General features: G+C 56.3%; 1 protein-coding gene across 1 annotated transcript in view; it reads right to left on the bottom strand.

The window, feature by feature from the left end:
* Nucleotides 1-262: 262 nt before the first annotated feature.
* The window catches only part of golgb1 (golgin B1), a 38,838-nt gene continuing 21,877 nt past the window's right edge, over nt 263-17,223 (bottom strand). The window contains exons 11-21 of the mRNA XM_088924299.1: nt 10,125-15,415; nt 8,297-8,942; nt 7,179-8,054; nt 5,246-5,610; nt 4,957-5,131; nt 4,525-4,674; nt 3,818-3,952; nt 3,306-3,403; nt 2,874-2,945; nt 2,558-2,648; nt 263-2,054 (exon numbers count right to left, since the gene is read on the bottom strand). Of these exons, the coding sequence (XP_088780425.1) occupies nt 1,917-2,054; nt 2,558-2,648; nt 2,874-2,945; nt 3,306-3,403; nt 3,818-3,952; nt 4,525-4,674; nt 4,957-5,131; nt 5,246-5,610; nt 7,179-8,054; nt 8,297-8,942; nt 10,125-15,415 (8,037 nt within the window). The 3' untranslated portion in view covers nt 263-1,916. The remainder of the gene's footprint in view (nt 2,055-2,557; nt 2,649-2,873; nt 2,946-3,305; nt 3,404-3,817; nt 3,953-4,524; nt 4,675-4,956; nt 5,132-5,245; nt 5,611-7,178; nt 8,055-8,296; nt 8,943-10,124; nt 15,416-17,223) is intronic.

The following is a 17,223-nucleotide window of genomic DNA, read 5'->3' as shown; positions in this document are numbered from 1 at the left end:
CTGAGTCAGAGGACTCCTTCACTTCGCGCTAATACACTGCTTATGAACTCCCTTCGCTTCTTCTCTTTTAAATTTAATGGGACAATTTTAAAATCAAAACTTTAGGATTTCTGATGCAAGCATTACCTAGAAAAACTCAATAAAAATGTTGGTGCCTTCGCAAGAAAAAACAATGATTTAGGTTAATAGTCTTACATTCAATGGTTCTGTGATAACACCTAATTACCATCAATGATTATAATAAGCACAACACAATGCCAACTTTGCCCATAAATAATACATTTTATTTATAAAAGGTGTGAGAAGGGTTATTTTACACTGGTCATACAGATTGATAAACAGAGCATCAAGACATTGTGCTTAGAAACCAGTCCCATCCCAGAATCCCTACAGCAGGAGGCTCGAACCCTGTTCCAGCAGAGCCCAGTGGGTTCAGTGGGTTATATAGGTGACCGCGAACTCATCAATTCCTAAAGAGCAGAAAAAAAATCATCGGCCATCCACTCAACAGGTGGCTTGTTGAATCAAAAAAGTTGGAGATCATCTGAATAAAAATCAGAATACCCTCTGAGTCCCAGAGTCTAGAGCTCCCTCGAACAGATTTATCTGCTTGGTGGATCAATAGCTTGCAAACTGAAAACCAGGAGTCTTGGGGTGACAGAATCGGACTGGGGCTCCCTGGGACCAGGGCTGGGGACCCCAGGACTGACTGGGCCGGTCTCTCCAGGACCAGGGCTGAAGAACTACAGGTTTCTTCCCACTGTCCTTCACAGAAAAGAATCAGGGAGGAAGAAATCCCCAACTAATAACAAAATGATAAAATAACATGATAGTAGTACAGAGAAGCACCTAAACCCTCCACTGGAATGTAGTTAACTAAAAGTCCCATTAACCTCCCCGGTTTCACAGAAATGTCCGCAGCCCCTTCCTCGAGGGGCCGAGGACTCCGAGTACCCAGGGCCTCAGAGAACACAGGAAAGAGGGAGACAGGCAAACACAAGGTCGATAAAAGACGGGATCGCCAGTCCAGACACAGCGTCTCGCTTTTTCACTCTTCAGTAACACAAACAGCTCATCTTTATACCCCCGAATGCCCCTATCTCCGGGCCACTGGGGTTGTCCCCGACTGGACGCTGTGTTTGTCCCAGTGCTGCGCAGAGGTGTGAGCCATTAAGATTGGGTCACTTATCCAGTTCTTAGCAACACAGTGTTACAGGAACGAAGATCCAGAGCACACTCGTGCCTGTAAAAGCAGAACTGGGAGCCAATGGATTTCAAAGGACCCCGAAAGACCATGATCCAAGAACAGGTAACAGGAACCAGCAGGAAAGGTTTCCCCAAAAATCTGATGCGTTATCTCTGAAAAGCTCATTATTCCCTCTTGAATCTGCTTGTCACTTTACATGAAAGAGCACTATATCAAAAATTCATTGTCTGCACGAATGTTATTCACATCTGTAATTCAATGCGCATCCGTGATGCTGAGCTCAGCTGATTAACGCGAGTGGGCCCAGGGGTATGGAGGGCGCTATTAACCTGCCCTTCAGTGCCTGTCAGTTTTCCCTTTCACTATCTGGGCCTGCCGGCATGTCAGTTCTTTTGATATATACATGTCTATCAAACTGTCCTTCAGGAAGTCTGCCCAGGCCCACAAAGATCAGGATATACAGAGTGAGCAGGTAGAGGAAATTCTTTACAAACAATAAACAAAATATCCTTATAGAAATATGAATGGGGAGGTGTCTATCTGTGCTTTCAAATGCCAAGGTGTCATAGTGATGTTACTTTTGTATCTGTCTTTCAGAGACACTCCCCAGGATACAATGAGTAAAGTCAGGCTTTACTCAAGCTCTCTCGGGCAGAGTCAGGCTCTCTCTCTTCCCACCAGGTGGCCAGTCTGTCCGTGTGACTGTGTCTCAAAGGTAGCCCCCCATGCACAGCAGCAGCAGCACGTGCACCGTGAGCAGGTACAGGGTGGCCAGCAGGGGGGTGCGCTGTCGGGAGCAGAACAGCGAGCGCAGAGTCCTGCACAGCCCGGGCCCTCCGCTCCGCATCTGAGAGAGGAGAGATGGAGGAGGATGGGAGACAGGGCAGGGGTTTAAGAAGGAGAGGTGGTGGTGGAGGGAGAGGAGAAATAGACACAGGGAGAAGAAAGAGGGGGAGAAAATGAATTGAGGGGGGCGTGGAGCAGGGAAAGTGACAGATGGTAGGAGAGGTCAGGTTAGGATGAAGAGGGATATGAAAATGGGAAGATCAAGATAAGGAAAAAGAAAAAAAGAGAGAAGGACCATTATGTTATGCATAAACTACAGTTCAAACACAGAGAGCAGCATGCCACTGTCCTGAGCACTCACTTACAAAAGGGCACATGTGGTGAAAGAGTTACAGTGCACAATTAATACAAATAATAGTAAATCTCAGTCTGCTTGGAAAAACAGAGCCGTGTTTAAAACAGGTGAGCAGATCCTTGATGGATTAAAGACTTGCTCCTGTCGCTGAATCCCAAGGCCCAGAGTTTAGAAACACTGAATGCCGGAGAACGGCAGCAGACACTCACTTTGGTGACAGCGCCCTCTGGTGGCTCGATGAGAACAGCATGCTCCAGGGGCTCCACATCCTGCCGAGACATCCACTCACTCACAGTGGACCTGACAGGGGGACACAGACACCATCAGCTCTGCAGCACACAGACACCCCAGGAGAGAGACAGGAGCGTGGGCATATGCAGGGACATACACAGAGGCTGACGACGCGCACAGCCAGGGTTAATAACACATGGAACAGAAATGCAGAGCTCAGTGTGTTTTTAGAATTGCGTGCCATCGAGCTTTACCACACGCCATCACAAGCTAAAAGTAAGAGTCAAGAGGCACCGTTTGAGGCGCTCCTCCGCGGCTCCCAGCTCCTCCTCCAGGGCCTGCCTCCTCTCCCGCTCCTCTTCCAGCCTGGAGGGGGGAGACAGACAGGAATCAGATTGAGAGGGAGGGAGGGAAAGACGTCACTAGGAGCATCACTGACAAGGGAGGGAAAGACGTCACTGGGAGCGTCACTGATAAAGAATCGGATCAGCAAAGAATTTTGGAATAAGAAGGTAGGGACCCCATGTCTATCAGCGCAGCGGCAGAATCTGATTAAAACATCACCACCGAATAGTGCAACGCCTGCCAAACGGTCGACAAGCGGTGGGGATGCCCTGGCAGAGTACACGACTTACTCAGAAACCCCACGGCGCACTGGAAGAGTGGAATCAGAATGAAAAGACCCTCGGGAAGACTGGAACAGAAACGTCCGTGTGTCTGCTGTACCTGTGCAGCAGCTCCTTGATATCCATCCCACTCCCTTTGCTGTCCACGAGATTTCTCTCCTGGGGTGCTCCGGGGGCACTGTCGATTTCAGGGGAGCCCTGGGATCAGGAAAGGGCAGGGTCAGAGTGTAAGCCAGACACAATGCCACTTGGCCCTGCTGGCTTGGTTACCGACCGTGAGAGGGGTGAAAAGGTCTGTACATCCCTCATAAAAGCAATTAGACGCCTCAGGTTTCGGGGTGGACAAGAATTAAGCCACGTTCTGGGGTGCAGAGAGCCACAAGCTAGACTGAATGATCTCTCCTGCTCTGTGATCTTACCAATTCTGCTGATCTGTTACGAGTAACCAATGATAAATAAAAGTTTTATAACTGTACAAATATATCAGATTAAAAACAATGATTAAACTTCATAAATATGATGCAATAGATCACCTATATTCCTTGTCTATTTTGTACTGCATTACTATTATTAAACACATAACAGTGAGGCAGACTGGGCTGCTGTGCAGACCTTGCTCTTCTCATCCTGCAGTTCCTGGAGCTGCCTCTGGAGGGCGCCGCAGCGGCTCTGTGCCTCGTTCAGCCTCTGAGCACTACCCCGGAGCTGGGCCGAGACGGACCGCTTCTCTTCAAACACCTGGGACAGCTGGAGAGAGAGAGGGAGACACAGGAGATTACGTTGAGTGCGTGCTTGTAGAGGTTGAAGGAGGGAGGCACAGGAGAGTTAGCATGGAGAGAAAGACTGCAAAGAGTCAAGCAGAGACTCCGAGAGTGGAGACACAGAGGAATGGAAAGAAGAGACTCCCAGAGAGTGAGAGAGAGCAGTTCTTGTGAGTTCGGCTCAGTGAGCCGGAGAGTGAGCACTGTGACAAATATTCTGGGATTAGAGAAATTCTTCCCTAAATTAACAAATCTAATCCCAGAATTCCCACACCAGCCACAATCACAACAAATCCCAATCCTACTGGGAGAGGGAGGAGGGAGCTCGGTTGAACTGGCAGCCCAATCTCCTGTCCCAGCCTGAGGAGCAGTGAGCCTGTCTGCCAGTAATGCCCCATATGTTTACATGTCAATATCTCATGATTGTCTTTATTGTAAATGTCAATGGATTTTTGTTTTATGTTAATTGCATTTGTTTTGCTTTGGCAACCCTGATTTTACTCATTGGTCATGCCAATAAAGCACCTTGAATGGGACTGAGTACAGGGGACGCGGCACCTTGTTATTCAGCTGCTGGATCTTGAGCTCCTTCAGGTGGAGCTCCTTCAGGGACTCGTTCAGATGACCTTTCAGCTGCCCGCTCTCTGTCTGCAGGGCACGCAACTCCGAGGCCAGGGCCTCGCTGGACAGGTCTGCCCCTGGAGAAGCCTGGGCAGAAGGAGAGGGGGGGGCAAAGAACAGGAAGTAAAGACCAACACTGAGAGAGGTAACCCCTCTTTTTCACTGCTATCAGTCAGATGGAATGATGGAATGCCCGTTGACACCTGTCATCTGTTATACCGATGTTAACAGCTGTAGGTTATGACAAAACAATGCTCTTCCGACACCTGACGATCACTGGTGCAACAATGTGTTGGCATTCAGTCAGAGCAAAGAAAATACAAGGCCATTACAGGAGAAATCCCTCAGCCTGCAGTGATGTCACCTTACCTCTCGCTGGTACTGCTCCTCTGTGACCTTTGGCCTGACATGGGTAGGGCCAGATGACCTCACGTCCTGCAACAGCGCATTGAGGTCGCGAATCTGCTGCTCCTTGTCGGACAGCGCGGCCAGGAACTGCTGCTTCAGGAGCTCTGCCTGGGACTGCCAGCCCGTGCGTTCCTGCCTGGAGAGAGCAGCAAACACACTGTCCACGTCAGAGCCCGCAGGCGGCAGGGGACCTGAATGACATCAGCAGCTATTGGACCCGCAGGTGACTCCCAGAAGCCTTTGATGTTACCTGAGCGTCTCCAGTTCCTGGAGCCCAGTCTCTTTCTCTCTGGCCAGCTGTTCTGCTGCCTCTGTCTTCTCTCTGGCCTGCTGTTCTGCTGTCTCCGCCCTCTCTCTGGCCTGCTGTTCTGCTGTCTCCGCCCTCTCTCTGGCCTGCTGTTCTGCTGTCTCCGCCCTCTCTCTGGCCTGCTGCTCTGCTGCCTCCAGCCTCTCTCTGGCCAGCTGCTCTGCTGCCTCCAGCCTCTCTCTGGCCAGCTGCTCTGCTGCCTCCGCCCTCCTCCTCTCCTCCTCCAGCTCCTGGGTCACCTTGGCCAGGCCGACCGCCTCCTTCTCCAGTTTGGTGCACTGGGCCTTCTGCAGCTGTAGCTCCTCCAGCTGAGACACAGGAGACCCATGAGAGAGTAGGGCACAAGGCACGAGCCCGATGCAGAGGGTGGAAGCACTGCTTTGATATGCAAAGCTTGATTCTACTGCACTGTCTTGGCTATGTGACTGCAGCCATTGTGCAAACAGAGTTGGTGTTTTTTTCCCCCTTGAGATCCTGCTGATTGTTCATGATTATATTTATATTTTTCATTACAGCGCAGTTTTTAAACGCCTCTTGTAGCAAACGGTTGCATCTCGCTGTGCTTTAGCAACAGTGAAATAGATTAGCTATGCCTTTGACTTGAACTGAACTGATAAACGTAACGAGACTAGGCAAGTTCTGTCCTGCCCGTGGTATAAATCAGTAGTTAAAAAGAATGAAGACGAGTTTGCAGAGCTATAACAGCTGCTACAGAATCTTATTGAAAATCAGGTGATTTACCGTAAGGTGCCACTAGGGGGAGTTAACACACAGGCTGAAAGGACACCCCCAGCCTGCCCGCACTACAGGAAGAGACACAGCCCACTGATCACTGTCCCTGCCAGCCAAGTCAGAGCAGTTCCTAACAACAGCCTGCAGTTCCTTACACCTGGAACAGGCAAACTGAGGAGTCCTATCCCCCACACCGGTGACTGCAGTTATTGAGCGCATCAATGGGATTCAGGCCAGATGTGTAGGGAAAAAAAACAGCTAACTTATAAGAAAAGGCAAGGTCACACATTCTGGAGAGTTCTGAAATGTCAATGAAGCCTTTTAGCAGCCTGTGATGAAGGTCTCTTGATGAAATATCAGCTAGATTTCTCAAGCAATGCAGTGAGCCTCTAAGAGACAGCGTCTCCCTCAGGCTCTGGGAATCAGTCTTTCCCTCCACACCTCTCGGAAACGAGTGGAGCGGAAACGCAGTGGAAATTAAGTGTTTAATGAAATCCACTGCAATTGTCAATGTTTCACTTCTCATATTCACAATATTTACATAATATTTACACATACACACAAGTCTGTTGCATATACAGCACAAACTCAGACTATTTCAAGTAGTGATGGGCCATAATTCGATAACGATAATTGTCGCGATAAAATTTTCCTCGATATAATTTTAACAAAAGTTCGATAAATGTTTAATATATATGCTTTGCGCATGATATGCGCATGCGCACAAAATACTGCGCGAGTGCGCGTGCGTGTTGCAGACCGGGCAGCTAACGTGGTGGTGTTGACCCACACGGTGGTGGCTGACAGGACTGTAGTTAGAGCGGAGGAATGAGCGACACTGAAGCAAATGTAGTGCTGCCATCGACCAGCTCGAAGAGTTGTTTAATTTACCAATTAACTGTCTGGTTTCTTCAACTTTCACTCAGGAGAAAAAATCTGCCTTTAAACTTGAAAGAAATAATGATTTGACATTTGTCGTGATAGTTATCGATATCGACTGATATGAAAATTTTTATCGTGATAATGTTTTTGGCCATATCGCCCAGCCCTAATTTCAAGTCTTAAATTTGCTTTCAGAGAAACCCGGAGCGAGCGTTGCTCTGGTACGCAAGGCTGTGGGGAAAAAGAAAGCGAAGCGCCTCACCAGCCTCTCTCGGTCGCTCTGCAGGGCCGCCAGTGCGTTCCGCAGGCCTTGCACCTCCCCCTGGCGGCCAGCAGGGGGCGAAGGCGAGCCCGCCCCCTGCTCCAGCTCCTCCAGCCGGCGCTGCAGAGCCTGGGCCCGGCTGAGCGCCTCATCGCGGGCGTCCTGCAGCGACGCCATGGACCGCCCGAACGCCTCGCTCTGGACCCGCAGCTCGGCGGCCTCCTCCCGCGCCGACAGCAGCCTCTGCTCGGTCTCCAGGAGGTCACGCGACAGCTCCGCCACGCGCTCCTCCGCCGTCTCCGCCTGGGTGCGCGTCACGCCCGCGTCCCAGCGCAGCTCGCGCTCCAGGGAGGCGATCCGCTCCTGGGCTCTTCGCAGCTCCTCCCGCAGCTCCTCTGCCTCGCTCTCGCGCTCGCGCTCGCTGGCAGCTGGGCCCCGCGCCGTCTCTCCGCCTGCGCTTCTCTCCACCTCCCTCACCTCTCCCTGCCTCTCCTCCCTCTCCCGCTCCCTGATCCTGCCCTCCGCCTCTGCCCTCTCCCTCTCCAGCTCCCTGATCCTGCCCTCTGCCTCTGCCCTCTCCCTCTCCAGCTCCTGTATCCTGCTCTCCAGCTCTCGGACCCTGGCCTGGCCCTGCTCCCTCTCCCTCTCCAGGGCGCCCACGCGCTCCAGCTGTGCGCTCAGCAGCTGTCGGTGCTGGGACTCCTTCATGCTGAGCACCTGGGTCAGGTCGTCCCTGTAGCCGTGGAGCTCAGCGCTCAGCTTCGCCTTTTCGGCGTTGAGGTCGTCCCTCTGTGCCAGCAGGCTCCGCAGCTCCCCCTTCAGGCTGTTGTTCTCTCCTGCGGCCTCCTGGATCAGGGCATCCTTCTCCATCATCACCTGGGGAGGGAGAGACAAAGGGGTGAAGCCTGGGACCAAAAGGATTGAAGGGTCCCAACTTACCACAGATGTTTGTTTCATCTTTCTAGCTTTTAGACTAACAGCAAAACAAAAACTGCAGGAGCCATACAAAACCTTTACAGTATATGCATTCTCGTGTGTTTTATCTGCTCATAAAATTAAAGAAAAAAAAACTGTGCTTTTCCCTTTATTTACACCAGTGGTGCTCTTGCCGCCCCTACCTGCAGGTGGCGCTCCTCCAGCTGTTTGTACTGGCTCAGGACTCTGTCACGGTCGTCCTGCAGTGAGGTCATGGCCTTGGTGAAGGACTCCAGCTGGGCTTTACTGATGCTGCTCTCCTCCTCTGCTTTCCTCGCCCTCTCCTCCAGCCTCCGTGACTCGTCCCTCCTCTCCTGCGCCTCCCGCTCCGCCTCCAGGGCCCGGGCTCCCGCCTCCTGCCTCGCCTCGTCCACGGCCTGCTCCTTCTCGGCGAGCAGCTCCACCTCCCGCCTCTCCTTCTCGCCCAGCCGGGCCTGCAGCTGCTCCGTCAGGGCCTTGGAGGCCCGCAGGTCCGCCTCCAGCTGCTCCGCGCTCAGCTCCAGCCTCCGCTCCCCGGCCTCCCGCTCCCGCAGCTCCGCCCGCGCCGCCTCGGCCTCGCGCCGCAGCCCGCTCGCCGCCTCCTCCAGGGCCTGGGCCCGCTGCCTCTGCACCTGCTCCTCCGCGCTCCGGGAGGCCAGGTCGGCCTCCGCGCGGGCCAGGTCGGCCTCCGCGCCGGCCAGGGACGCCCGCAGCTCCGCGCTCTCCCCCTGCAGGCTGGCCTCCGCCTCCTGGTGCCTCCGCTCTGCCTCCCCCAGCCTCCGCTGCCACTCGGCCTCGCTCCGCTGCAGCCTGAGCGCACAGACAACATAGCCCTGACCTCCTGCCTCCCGTCACGGACCGCCGCTCCCCCGCCCAGCGACTAGAGAGGCACTGTAGTCCCAGTTCCTCACAGACATCGGTGATGAAATACGCTCGTGGCTGAGCCGTGCACTGTGCACGAGTCAGTCACGCTTGTGGCTGACCTGTCCACCCTCGTGACTGACCCGTGCACGCTTGTGGCTGACCCGTCCACCCTCGTGACTGACCCGTGCACGCTTGTGGCTGACCCGTCCACCCTCGTGACTGACCCGTGCATGCTTGTGGCAGACCTGTCCATCCTCATGACTGACCTGTGCACTGTGGCTGGCCTGACCCGTGCACTGTGCCTGACCTGTGAACTGTGCCTGACCCATGATCTATGGCTGACCTGTCCACTCTCGTGACTGACCCGTGCATGCTTGTGGCTGACCCGTCCACCCTCGTGACTGACCCGTGCATGCTTGTGGCAGACCTGTCCATCCTCATGACTGACCCGTGCACTATGGCTGACCTGTCCACCCTCGTGACTGACCCGTGCATGCTTGTGGCAGACCTGTCCACCCTCGTGACTGACCCATGCACTGTGGCTGGCCTGTCCATCCTCATGACTGACCTGTGCACTGTGGCTGGCCTGACCCGTGCACTATGGCTGACCTGTCCACCCTCGTGACTGACCCGTGCACTGTGCCTGACCTGTGAACTGTGCCTGACCCATGATCTATGGCTGACCTGTCCACTCTCGTGACTGACCCGTGAATTGTGGCTGACCTGTCTATCCTCGTGGCTGACCCATGCACTGTGGCTGACCTGTCTACCCTCGTGGCTGACCCATGCACTGTGGCTGACCTGTCCAACCTCGTGACTGACCTGTCCACCCTCGTGACTGACCCGTGCATGCTTGTGGCTGACCTTTCCACCCTCGTGACTGACCCGTGCACTGTGGCTGGCCTGTCCACCCACGTGGCTGACCCGTGCACTATGGCTGACCTGTCCACCCTCATGACTGACCCGTGCACTGTGCCTGACCTGTGAACTGTGCATGACCCATGATCTATGGCTGACCTGTCCACTCTCGTGACTGACCCGTGAATTGTGGCTGACCTGTCTATCCTCGTGGCTGACCCATGCACTGTGGCTGACCTGTCCACCCTCGTGGCTGACCCGTGCACTGACCTGTCCACGGCGCCCTGCAGCTCCTCCTTCTGCGCCGCCTCGCCCTGCAGCCGCTCCTCCAGCTCCCGCACCTGCGCCTCGCCCTGCCGCACCTCGGCCTCCTTGGCCTGGAGCGCGCTGTGGAAGCGGCTCTCCCACTGCTTCGCCTCGTCCAGCACGCGGTCCCGGTCATCCTGCAGCGACGACATGGCGCGCGAGAAGGCCGCCAGCCGAGCCAGGGACTCGTCCAGGCGCGACTGCAGCTGCTGCACCTGGCCCTCGCGCCCCTCCGCCGCCTGCCTGGCCTCCTGGGCCGCCGCGGCCTGCCTCTCCCTCTCCTTCAGGGCCTCCTCCAGCCTCTGTTCAGCCTGCCTCAGCGCCGTGCCCAGCCTCTGCCTCTCCGCCTCCAGCCTCCGCTCCTCCTCCGCCTTGCTCTCGGCCTCCCGCTGCCTCGCCCGGTCCTCGGCCGCCCGCTTCTCCGCCAGCGCCCGCCCCGCCTCACTCTGAGCGTCATCCAGCCGCACCTTGTAGGTGGCGAGCTCCGCCTCGACTCTCTTCCTCTCCTCGGCGCTCGTGGAGGCCTCCAGGCGCGCAGCCTCCAGCTCGCGCCGCGCCTCCTCCCCGCCGAGCGTCAGGGCCTTCGCTGTCTTCTCCAGGCTGCTGATCCTCTCCTGGTACCGGATGGAGTCTTTCTGCAGCTGCCTCACCTCCATCTGCTTCTCCCGCAGGAGCTCCTGCAGCTGCCGAACGTGGCTCTGGCTGCCCTCCCGGCCTCGCTGTGCGGACTTCAGCTTCTCCTCCAGTTCCCTCTGCCTGCCGGCTTCGGCCTCCGCCTCCGCCCTCTCCCTCTGGGCCTGCCTCTTGTCTTCCTCCAGCCTGGAGGCCCGCTCCTTCGCCCCCTCGGCCTCGGCCTCCCACTCTGCTCTCTCCCTCTCCAGCCGGGCCTCGCTCTCCTGCAGCCTCTTCCTTTCCTGCTCCAGCTCTGCCAGGCGCTCGCAGCTCTCCGCCACCTCCTGCTGGTAGGCGGCGATGCTGCCGTTGAGCTGAGCCAGCTGGTTCATGAGCCTTTCCTCCAGGTCATCCTTCTCGGCCTCCAGAGCTTCCAGCCGGGACTGGGACGCCCGCAGCTCTGCCTCCAATCTCACAGCCTCCCCACGGAGGCTGACCTCCTTCACCTGGCTCTCCTGCAGCTGCTGCTCCAGAGAGGCCAGCTGCCCTGCAAGAGCTGCTCCTGCCTCGTGTCCCAAGAACCCCTCTGCCCTAGCCTCGAGGGGAGACGTCTCTCTCAAGTCATCTGCAGCTGCCTCCTGGGCATGCTCTGGCCCTTGTGTGGTCTCCGACTCTGTCGATCTCTCTGGTGTTTCAGTCTTTGGGTCCTCTACTACAGTGTCCCGCCGAGACACGTGTAAAGTATCTGCCTGGTCCGTTTGCGTCGCGCTGTCAGCGCGGCTGTCTGGGACGTCCTGTCTGGCTGAGGCCGTGACTGTGCATGTTTGCTGGGCAGCAGCGATCAGAGGCTCCTCCAGTACAGCAAGGCTTTCCTCCTGCGGCTGGACCTTCCCCCTGGCTTGCTCCTCTTCCAGCCTCTGCCTGAGCTCGTTGGCCTCCTGCTCGATCGAGTCCCGCTCCGCCCTGGCCGCCTCCAGATCAGCAGCCACTGCCTTCAGCTCCTCTCGGGCCCTCTCCAGCTCGACGTGGGCCCTAGAGCCCTCCTTCCCCTCCTCCCTCTCTCTCAGCTTTTCGTTCTCCTCTTCCAGCTCCAGGATCTTCTGCTGCTTGGATTTGGCAAACTTCCGCATCTTCTCCTTCATGGCCTCCACCTCTCTCCGCGCCTCCTCGGCCCGCTCCTCCGCCTCACGCCGGGCCGCCTCCTGGGCCCTGGCTTTGGCCGCCAGCTCCTGCCGCTCTTGTCTGGCCGCCTCCAGCACGCGCCGCACGCGCTCGGCCTCGTCGCTCACGTTCTCGTAGGAGCGCAGCAGCGTCTCGTACTCCTCCTGAAGACCCCGCACCTTATCCGCCCAGTCCCGGGTCTCCTGGGCCGCCGTTTCTCTCGCCAAGGAGGCCTCCTTCTGGGCTGCGTCCTTCTCCTGCAGGATGCCCTCCATGGCCAGCTTCAGGCTCTCGCAGGACGCCCCAAGGCTCTGGTTCTCCAGCAGGGCCCGGTCCACTTCCTCAATCAGCTTCTTCCTCTCCGCTCTCCCTCTCTCCGTCTCTGCTTCCCCCGCCTGCAGTTTCTGCCTCAGCTCTGCCCGCTCCCTCTCCGCAGTGGCCAGCTCCTCCTTCAGTGCCTTGCTTTCCTTCAGGGCTTCCTTGCGAGAGATGAGGGCGGCCTGCAGCTTCCTCTGCAGCTGCTGCAACCGCGATTCGCTGCCACCCTCCCCCTCTCCCTCCCCCTGCGGCTGCTTTGCCGGGATCTCTGCCTCCAGCTTCTGCCTCCGCTCCTCTTCGGTTCGGAGGCCGTGCTGCAGGGAGGCGATGAGCTGGTCCTTCTCGGAGACGGTCTCCTGCATCAGCTGCAGAAGGGCGTTCTGCTCTCCCAGCTGTCGGCCCAGCTCCGAGATCTCCTCGTTCTTGCGGCTCAGGAACGACTTGAACTCCTCGACCTCAGCCTGCAGCCCCGCGATGGGGGAGTCGAACCCGGCGGCACCGCCGCCACCGCCACCTCCCTCCCCCTCCACCTCTGACCTCAGGGCTTCTGCGTTGGCCTCCGCCTGCAGACACTTCTCCCTCAGGGCCTCGATCTCCACGGAGAGCGTGTCGATCTGCAGCTCCTTCTCCCGCAGGCTCTGCACCTCCTTCCGCAGCTCCCCCAGCTCCGACTCCCTGAGGGCGAGGCCGGCCTGGGCCTCCTGCAGACGCCTCTCCAGCTCCAGCCGGGCCTCCCGCTCGGCCAGCACCTCTCCCCTCAGCTTCTCCAAGGCGGCCTCTGTTTCTGCGCTGGCTCTGGTCCTGGTTTCTTGAACAGGCTGGCTCTGATGCTGCTCCTCCGGCCCGGCGAAGTCCACCCAGTCCTCCTGGCCCCAGCCTCCTCCGGCTCTCTCCGCCTGCTCCTCGCCGCCGCTCGGCCCCCGCCGGGCCGCCTGCAGCTCCTCCAGCTCCCCGAGCCGCTGCAGCAGCCCCTCCCTCTCGCGGCCCTGCTCCTCGCAGCGCTCCAGCAGCCCGTTGTAATCGTCCTTCTGCTGCTTCAGCTGCTCCCGGTGGTGCCGGTCCTTCTCCTTGGCCTTGCGGATGGTGTCCTTGCGAGAGGCCAGCGCTTCCTGAAGCTTCCTCTGCAGGGACTCCCGCTCTGCTTCCAGGGAGGCCAGCCTGCAGCGCAGCTCGGCCTTCTCCTCCTCATCCCCGCCTGCTGGAGAGCCGCTCTGGCTCAGGGGGATACCGGAGGGGACCGCGGCATCCGTCTGGCTCTCCGCGTTTTGCTTCTCGCTGTCCAACGGCGTGCCAGCCTGTGCCCGGTCCTGCTCGGCAATTCTCCCTTTCAGGGTCTCCAGCTGGGCGTCTCTTGCAATCAGGTGTTGCCTGGCCTCCTCCAGTGCGGCCTCCAATTTCGACATCTCCTCCTCCCTCTCTCTATCCCTCTCTCGGTGCATCTCTCTCTCCCGGATGAGGTTCTGGACTTCGGCCTCCTTTTCCAGCTCCTTGGCTCTGCTCCTCTCATCGTTCTCCCGAGCCTCCCCCTCCCTTCTCTCCACGTCCCTCTTCATCTCTTCCATCTTCTTCATCAGCTCTTTGCGGTGCACCAGTGCGGCCTGCAGCTTCCTCTTCACCTGCTCCCCCTCGCCCTTCATCGTTTCCATCTGGGCTCTGAGGGCATCGCTCTCCTTTCGCAGACTCTCCAGCTCCTCTCCATCCGGGGGGCCATCTTCTTTCTTCCTGTCCCCTCCCTCTCCTTTCCCCCCGTCCCCTCCCTCTCCTTTCCCCCCGTCCCCTCCCTCTCCTTTCCCTGCCGCTCTCTCCCGTTCCTCCAAGGCCTTCTCCAGCTCCGACAGCTGCCCTTTGAGCTTCGCCACCTGACTTGTCAGCGCGAACCTCTCCTCTCCTGCTTGCACCAGTTTAGAAGACATTCCGTCATTTAGCTCGCGCATCTCTTGCTCCTTCTGCACGAGGAGCTGCTTGAGGTCTCCTATCTCCGCGGCCTTCTGGGCCAGTGCTGTCTCAGCAGCGCTGGCAGCCTCAGAGAGCTCCTGCAACCTGGCCAGTGCCTCCTCCCTCTCCTCCAGCTTGGTCCTCAGCGCTCTGGCCAGGCCCTCCTGCTCGGCCAGGCAGTGCTGCACCCGGTCCATGTCGGCCTGCAGAGCCTGGATCTTCTGGTCCTTGGAGCGGGACTCCGTCTCCAGGCTGCGCAGCTGCTCCTCCTGCATCCCGCACTCCAGGCTGCGGCTCTCCAGCTCTGAGCTCCTGAGCCGGGCCATCTGGCTGAGCTCTGCCCTGGCGGCCTCCAGCCCTTCCCGCTGCTGCTGCATCTGGGCTTCTGCTTGTTTCTTGATGTCGAGCAGGGCCTGAAGAGCCCCCTCTGCTTCCTGAGTTTTCCGCTGGGACTCCGATACTGCCTCCCTCAGGTTCTGGAGCTCCATGTCCCTCTGCTGCAGCACAGCCTGCAGCTCCTCACACCTTCCCTCTAGCTCTGCTAAATGGCCCGTTTCCTGGGTGAGAGAGTCCAAGCATGGTGCAGAGTCTGTACTGTGCAACAGCGCCCCCTGCTGGCCCCACACTTGCACGCGCCTCTTCTGAATGACGACGGACGTGCTCCTGCGCTCCACTGTGGTGGTTGATGACTTCACCTGGACCGCACTGTCTGTAGAGGAGCTCTGCTCGAAAGAACCTCCTTCCCAGGACGTGAAATGTGTCTCGCTGCGGTTCTGCCCTGCAAGTGTATGCTCTTCACTTCCTTCCTGGAGCCCAGTCTCGCGCTGCATCACAACAGAAACTGCTCCTACTAGCTCCTCTGAGACCTGGCTGCTTCCTGACACGGCAGTCGATTCTGGCAGCCATGAGGGGATCTCTGCAGCCGCAGGCAGGACAGAGCCTTCCTCCTCTGGTCTGTCCATTCCTGGCTCAGGGAGCACAGCCATGCCATTCTCCTCTGCCAGGGAAGCCCCCCTCTCTCTGCCCGTGGGCAGACCACCCAGTGCACTCTGCTCTGTGCCGCTCCCTGGTGAACCGTCGGAGGTCGCGCCCGCCTCTTCTCGATCTCCAGCCAGCGGTGTGCCCCGCCCCTCGGCCCTCCCCCTATCCGGGGTGAGCTCTGCCCCTTCTTCCTCCGGATGACACTGCTCGGACTCCTGTGCTGGTGCCTGGGGGTCCCCAGCCGTGTCCTGAAACCAGCAGCACAAGAGAGAAAGGGAGGGGTGTTACATACAGTGCCTTGCGAAAGTATTCGGCCCCCTTGAACTTTTCAACCTTTTGCCACATTTCAGGCTTCAAACATAAAGATATAAATTTTTTATTTTATGTGAAGAATCACCAACAAGTGGGACACAATTGTGAAGTGGAACGAAATCTATTGGATTTTTGAAACTTTTTTAACTAATAAAAAAATGAAAAGTGGGGCGTGCAAAATTATTCGGCCCCTTTACTTTCAGTGCAGCAAACTCACTCCAGAAGTTCAGCGAGGATCTCTGAATGATCCAATGTTGTCCTAAATGACTGATGGTGATAAATAGAATCCACCTGTGTGTAATCAAGTCTCTGTATAAATGCACCTGCTCTGTGATAGTCTCAAGGTTCTGTTGAAAGCGCAGAGAGCATCATGAAGACCAAGGAACACACCAGGCAGGTCCGTAATACTGTTGTGGAGAAGTTTAAAGCCGGATTTGGATACAAAAAGATTTCCCAAGCTTCAAACATCCCAAGGAGCACTGTGCAAGCGATCATCTTGAAATGGAAGGAGTATCAGACCACTGCAAATCTACCAAGACCTGGCCGTCCCTCTAAACTTTCAGCTCAGACAAGGAGAAGACTGATCAGAGATGCAGCCAAGAGGCCCATGATCACTCTGGATGAACTGCAGAGAACTACAGCTGAGGTGGGAGAGTCTGTCCATAGGACAACAATCAGTCTTACACTGCACAAATCTGGCCTTTATGGAAGAGTGGCAAGAAGAAAGCCATTTCTCAAAGATATCCATAAAAAGTCTCGTCTAAAGTTTGCCACAAGCCACCTGGGAGACACCCCAAACATGTGGAAGAAGGTGCTCTGGTCAGATGAAACCAAAATCGAACTTTTTGGCCACAATGCAAAACGATATGTTTGGCGTAAAAGCAACACAGCTCATCACCCTCAACACACCATCCCCACTGTCAAACATGGTGGTGGCAGCATCATGGTTTGGGCCTGCTTTTCTTCAGCAGGGACAGGGAAGATGGTTAAAATTGAGGGGAAGATGGATGCAGCCAAATACAGGACCATTCTGGATGAAAACCTGTTGGAGTCTGCAAAAGACCTGAAACTGGGACGGAGATTTATCTTCCAACAAGACAATGATCCCAAACATACAGCAAAATCTACAAAGGAATGGTTCACAAATAAACGTATCCAGGTGTTTGAATGGCCAAGTCAAAGTCCAGACCTGAATCCAATCGAGAATCTGTGGAAAGAGCTGAAAACTGCTGTTCACAAACGCTCTCCATCCAACCTCACTGAGCTCGAGCTGTTTTGCAAGGAAGAATGGGCAAGAATTTCAGTCTCTCGATGTGCAAAACTGATAGAGACATACCCCAAGCGACTTGCAGCTGTAATCGCAGCAAAAGGTGGCTCTACAAAGTATTAACGCAAGGGGGCCGAATAATTTTGCACGCCCCACTTTTCATTTTTTTATTAGTTAAAAAAGTTTCAAAAATCCAATAGATTTCGTTCCACTTCACAATTGTGTCCCACTTGTTGGTGATTCTTCACATAAAATAAAAAATTTATATCTTTATGTTTGAAGCCTGAAATGTGGCAAAAGGTTGAAAAGTTCAAGGGGGCCGAATACTTTCGCAAGGCACTGTACATCAAACCTCTGCTGCAGTGGGCACCCATGCGCACGGTCATTCTATAAAGTTTGAGCTGAGAGCTGGGTCAGCATGTGCTGCCTCCGGGGGAAAAAGGCAGACTTTTCTCCTTCTCCCAACGCCAGACTAGT

Source organism: Atractosteus spatula, chromosome 8 (assembly GCF_055471065.1).
Source record: "Atractosteus spatula isolate fAtrSpa1 chromosome 8, fAtrSpa1.hap1, whole genome shotgun sequence".
Taxonomy (NCBI): Eukaryota; Metazoa; Chordata; class Actinopteri; order Semionotiformes; family Lepisosteidae; genus Atractosteus; species Atractosteus spatula.
The sequence above is the reverse complement of the archived record's forward strand: the minus strand, read 5'-3'. Positions and strand labels throughout refer to the sequence as shown.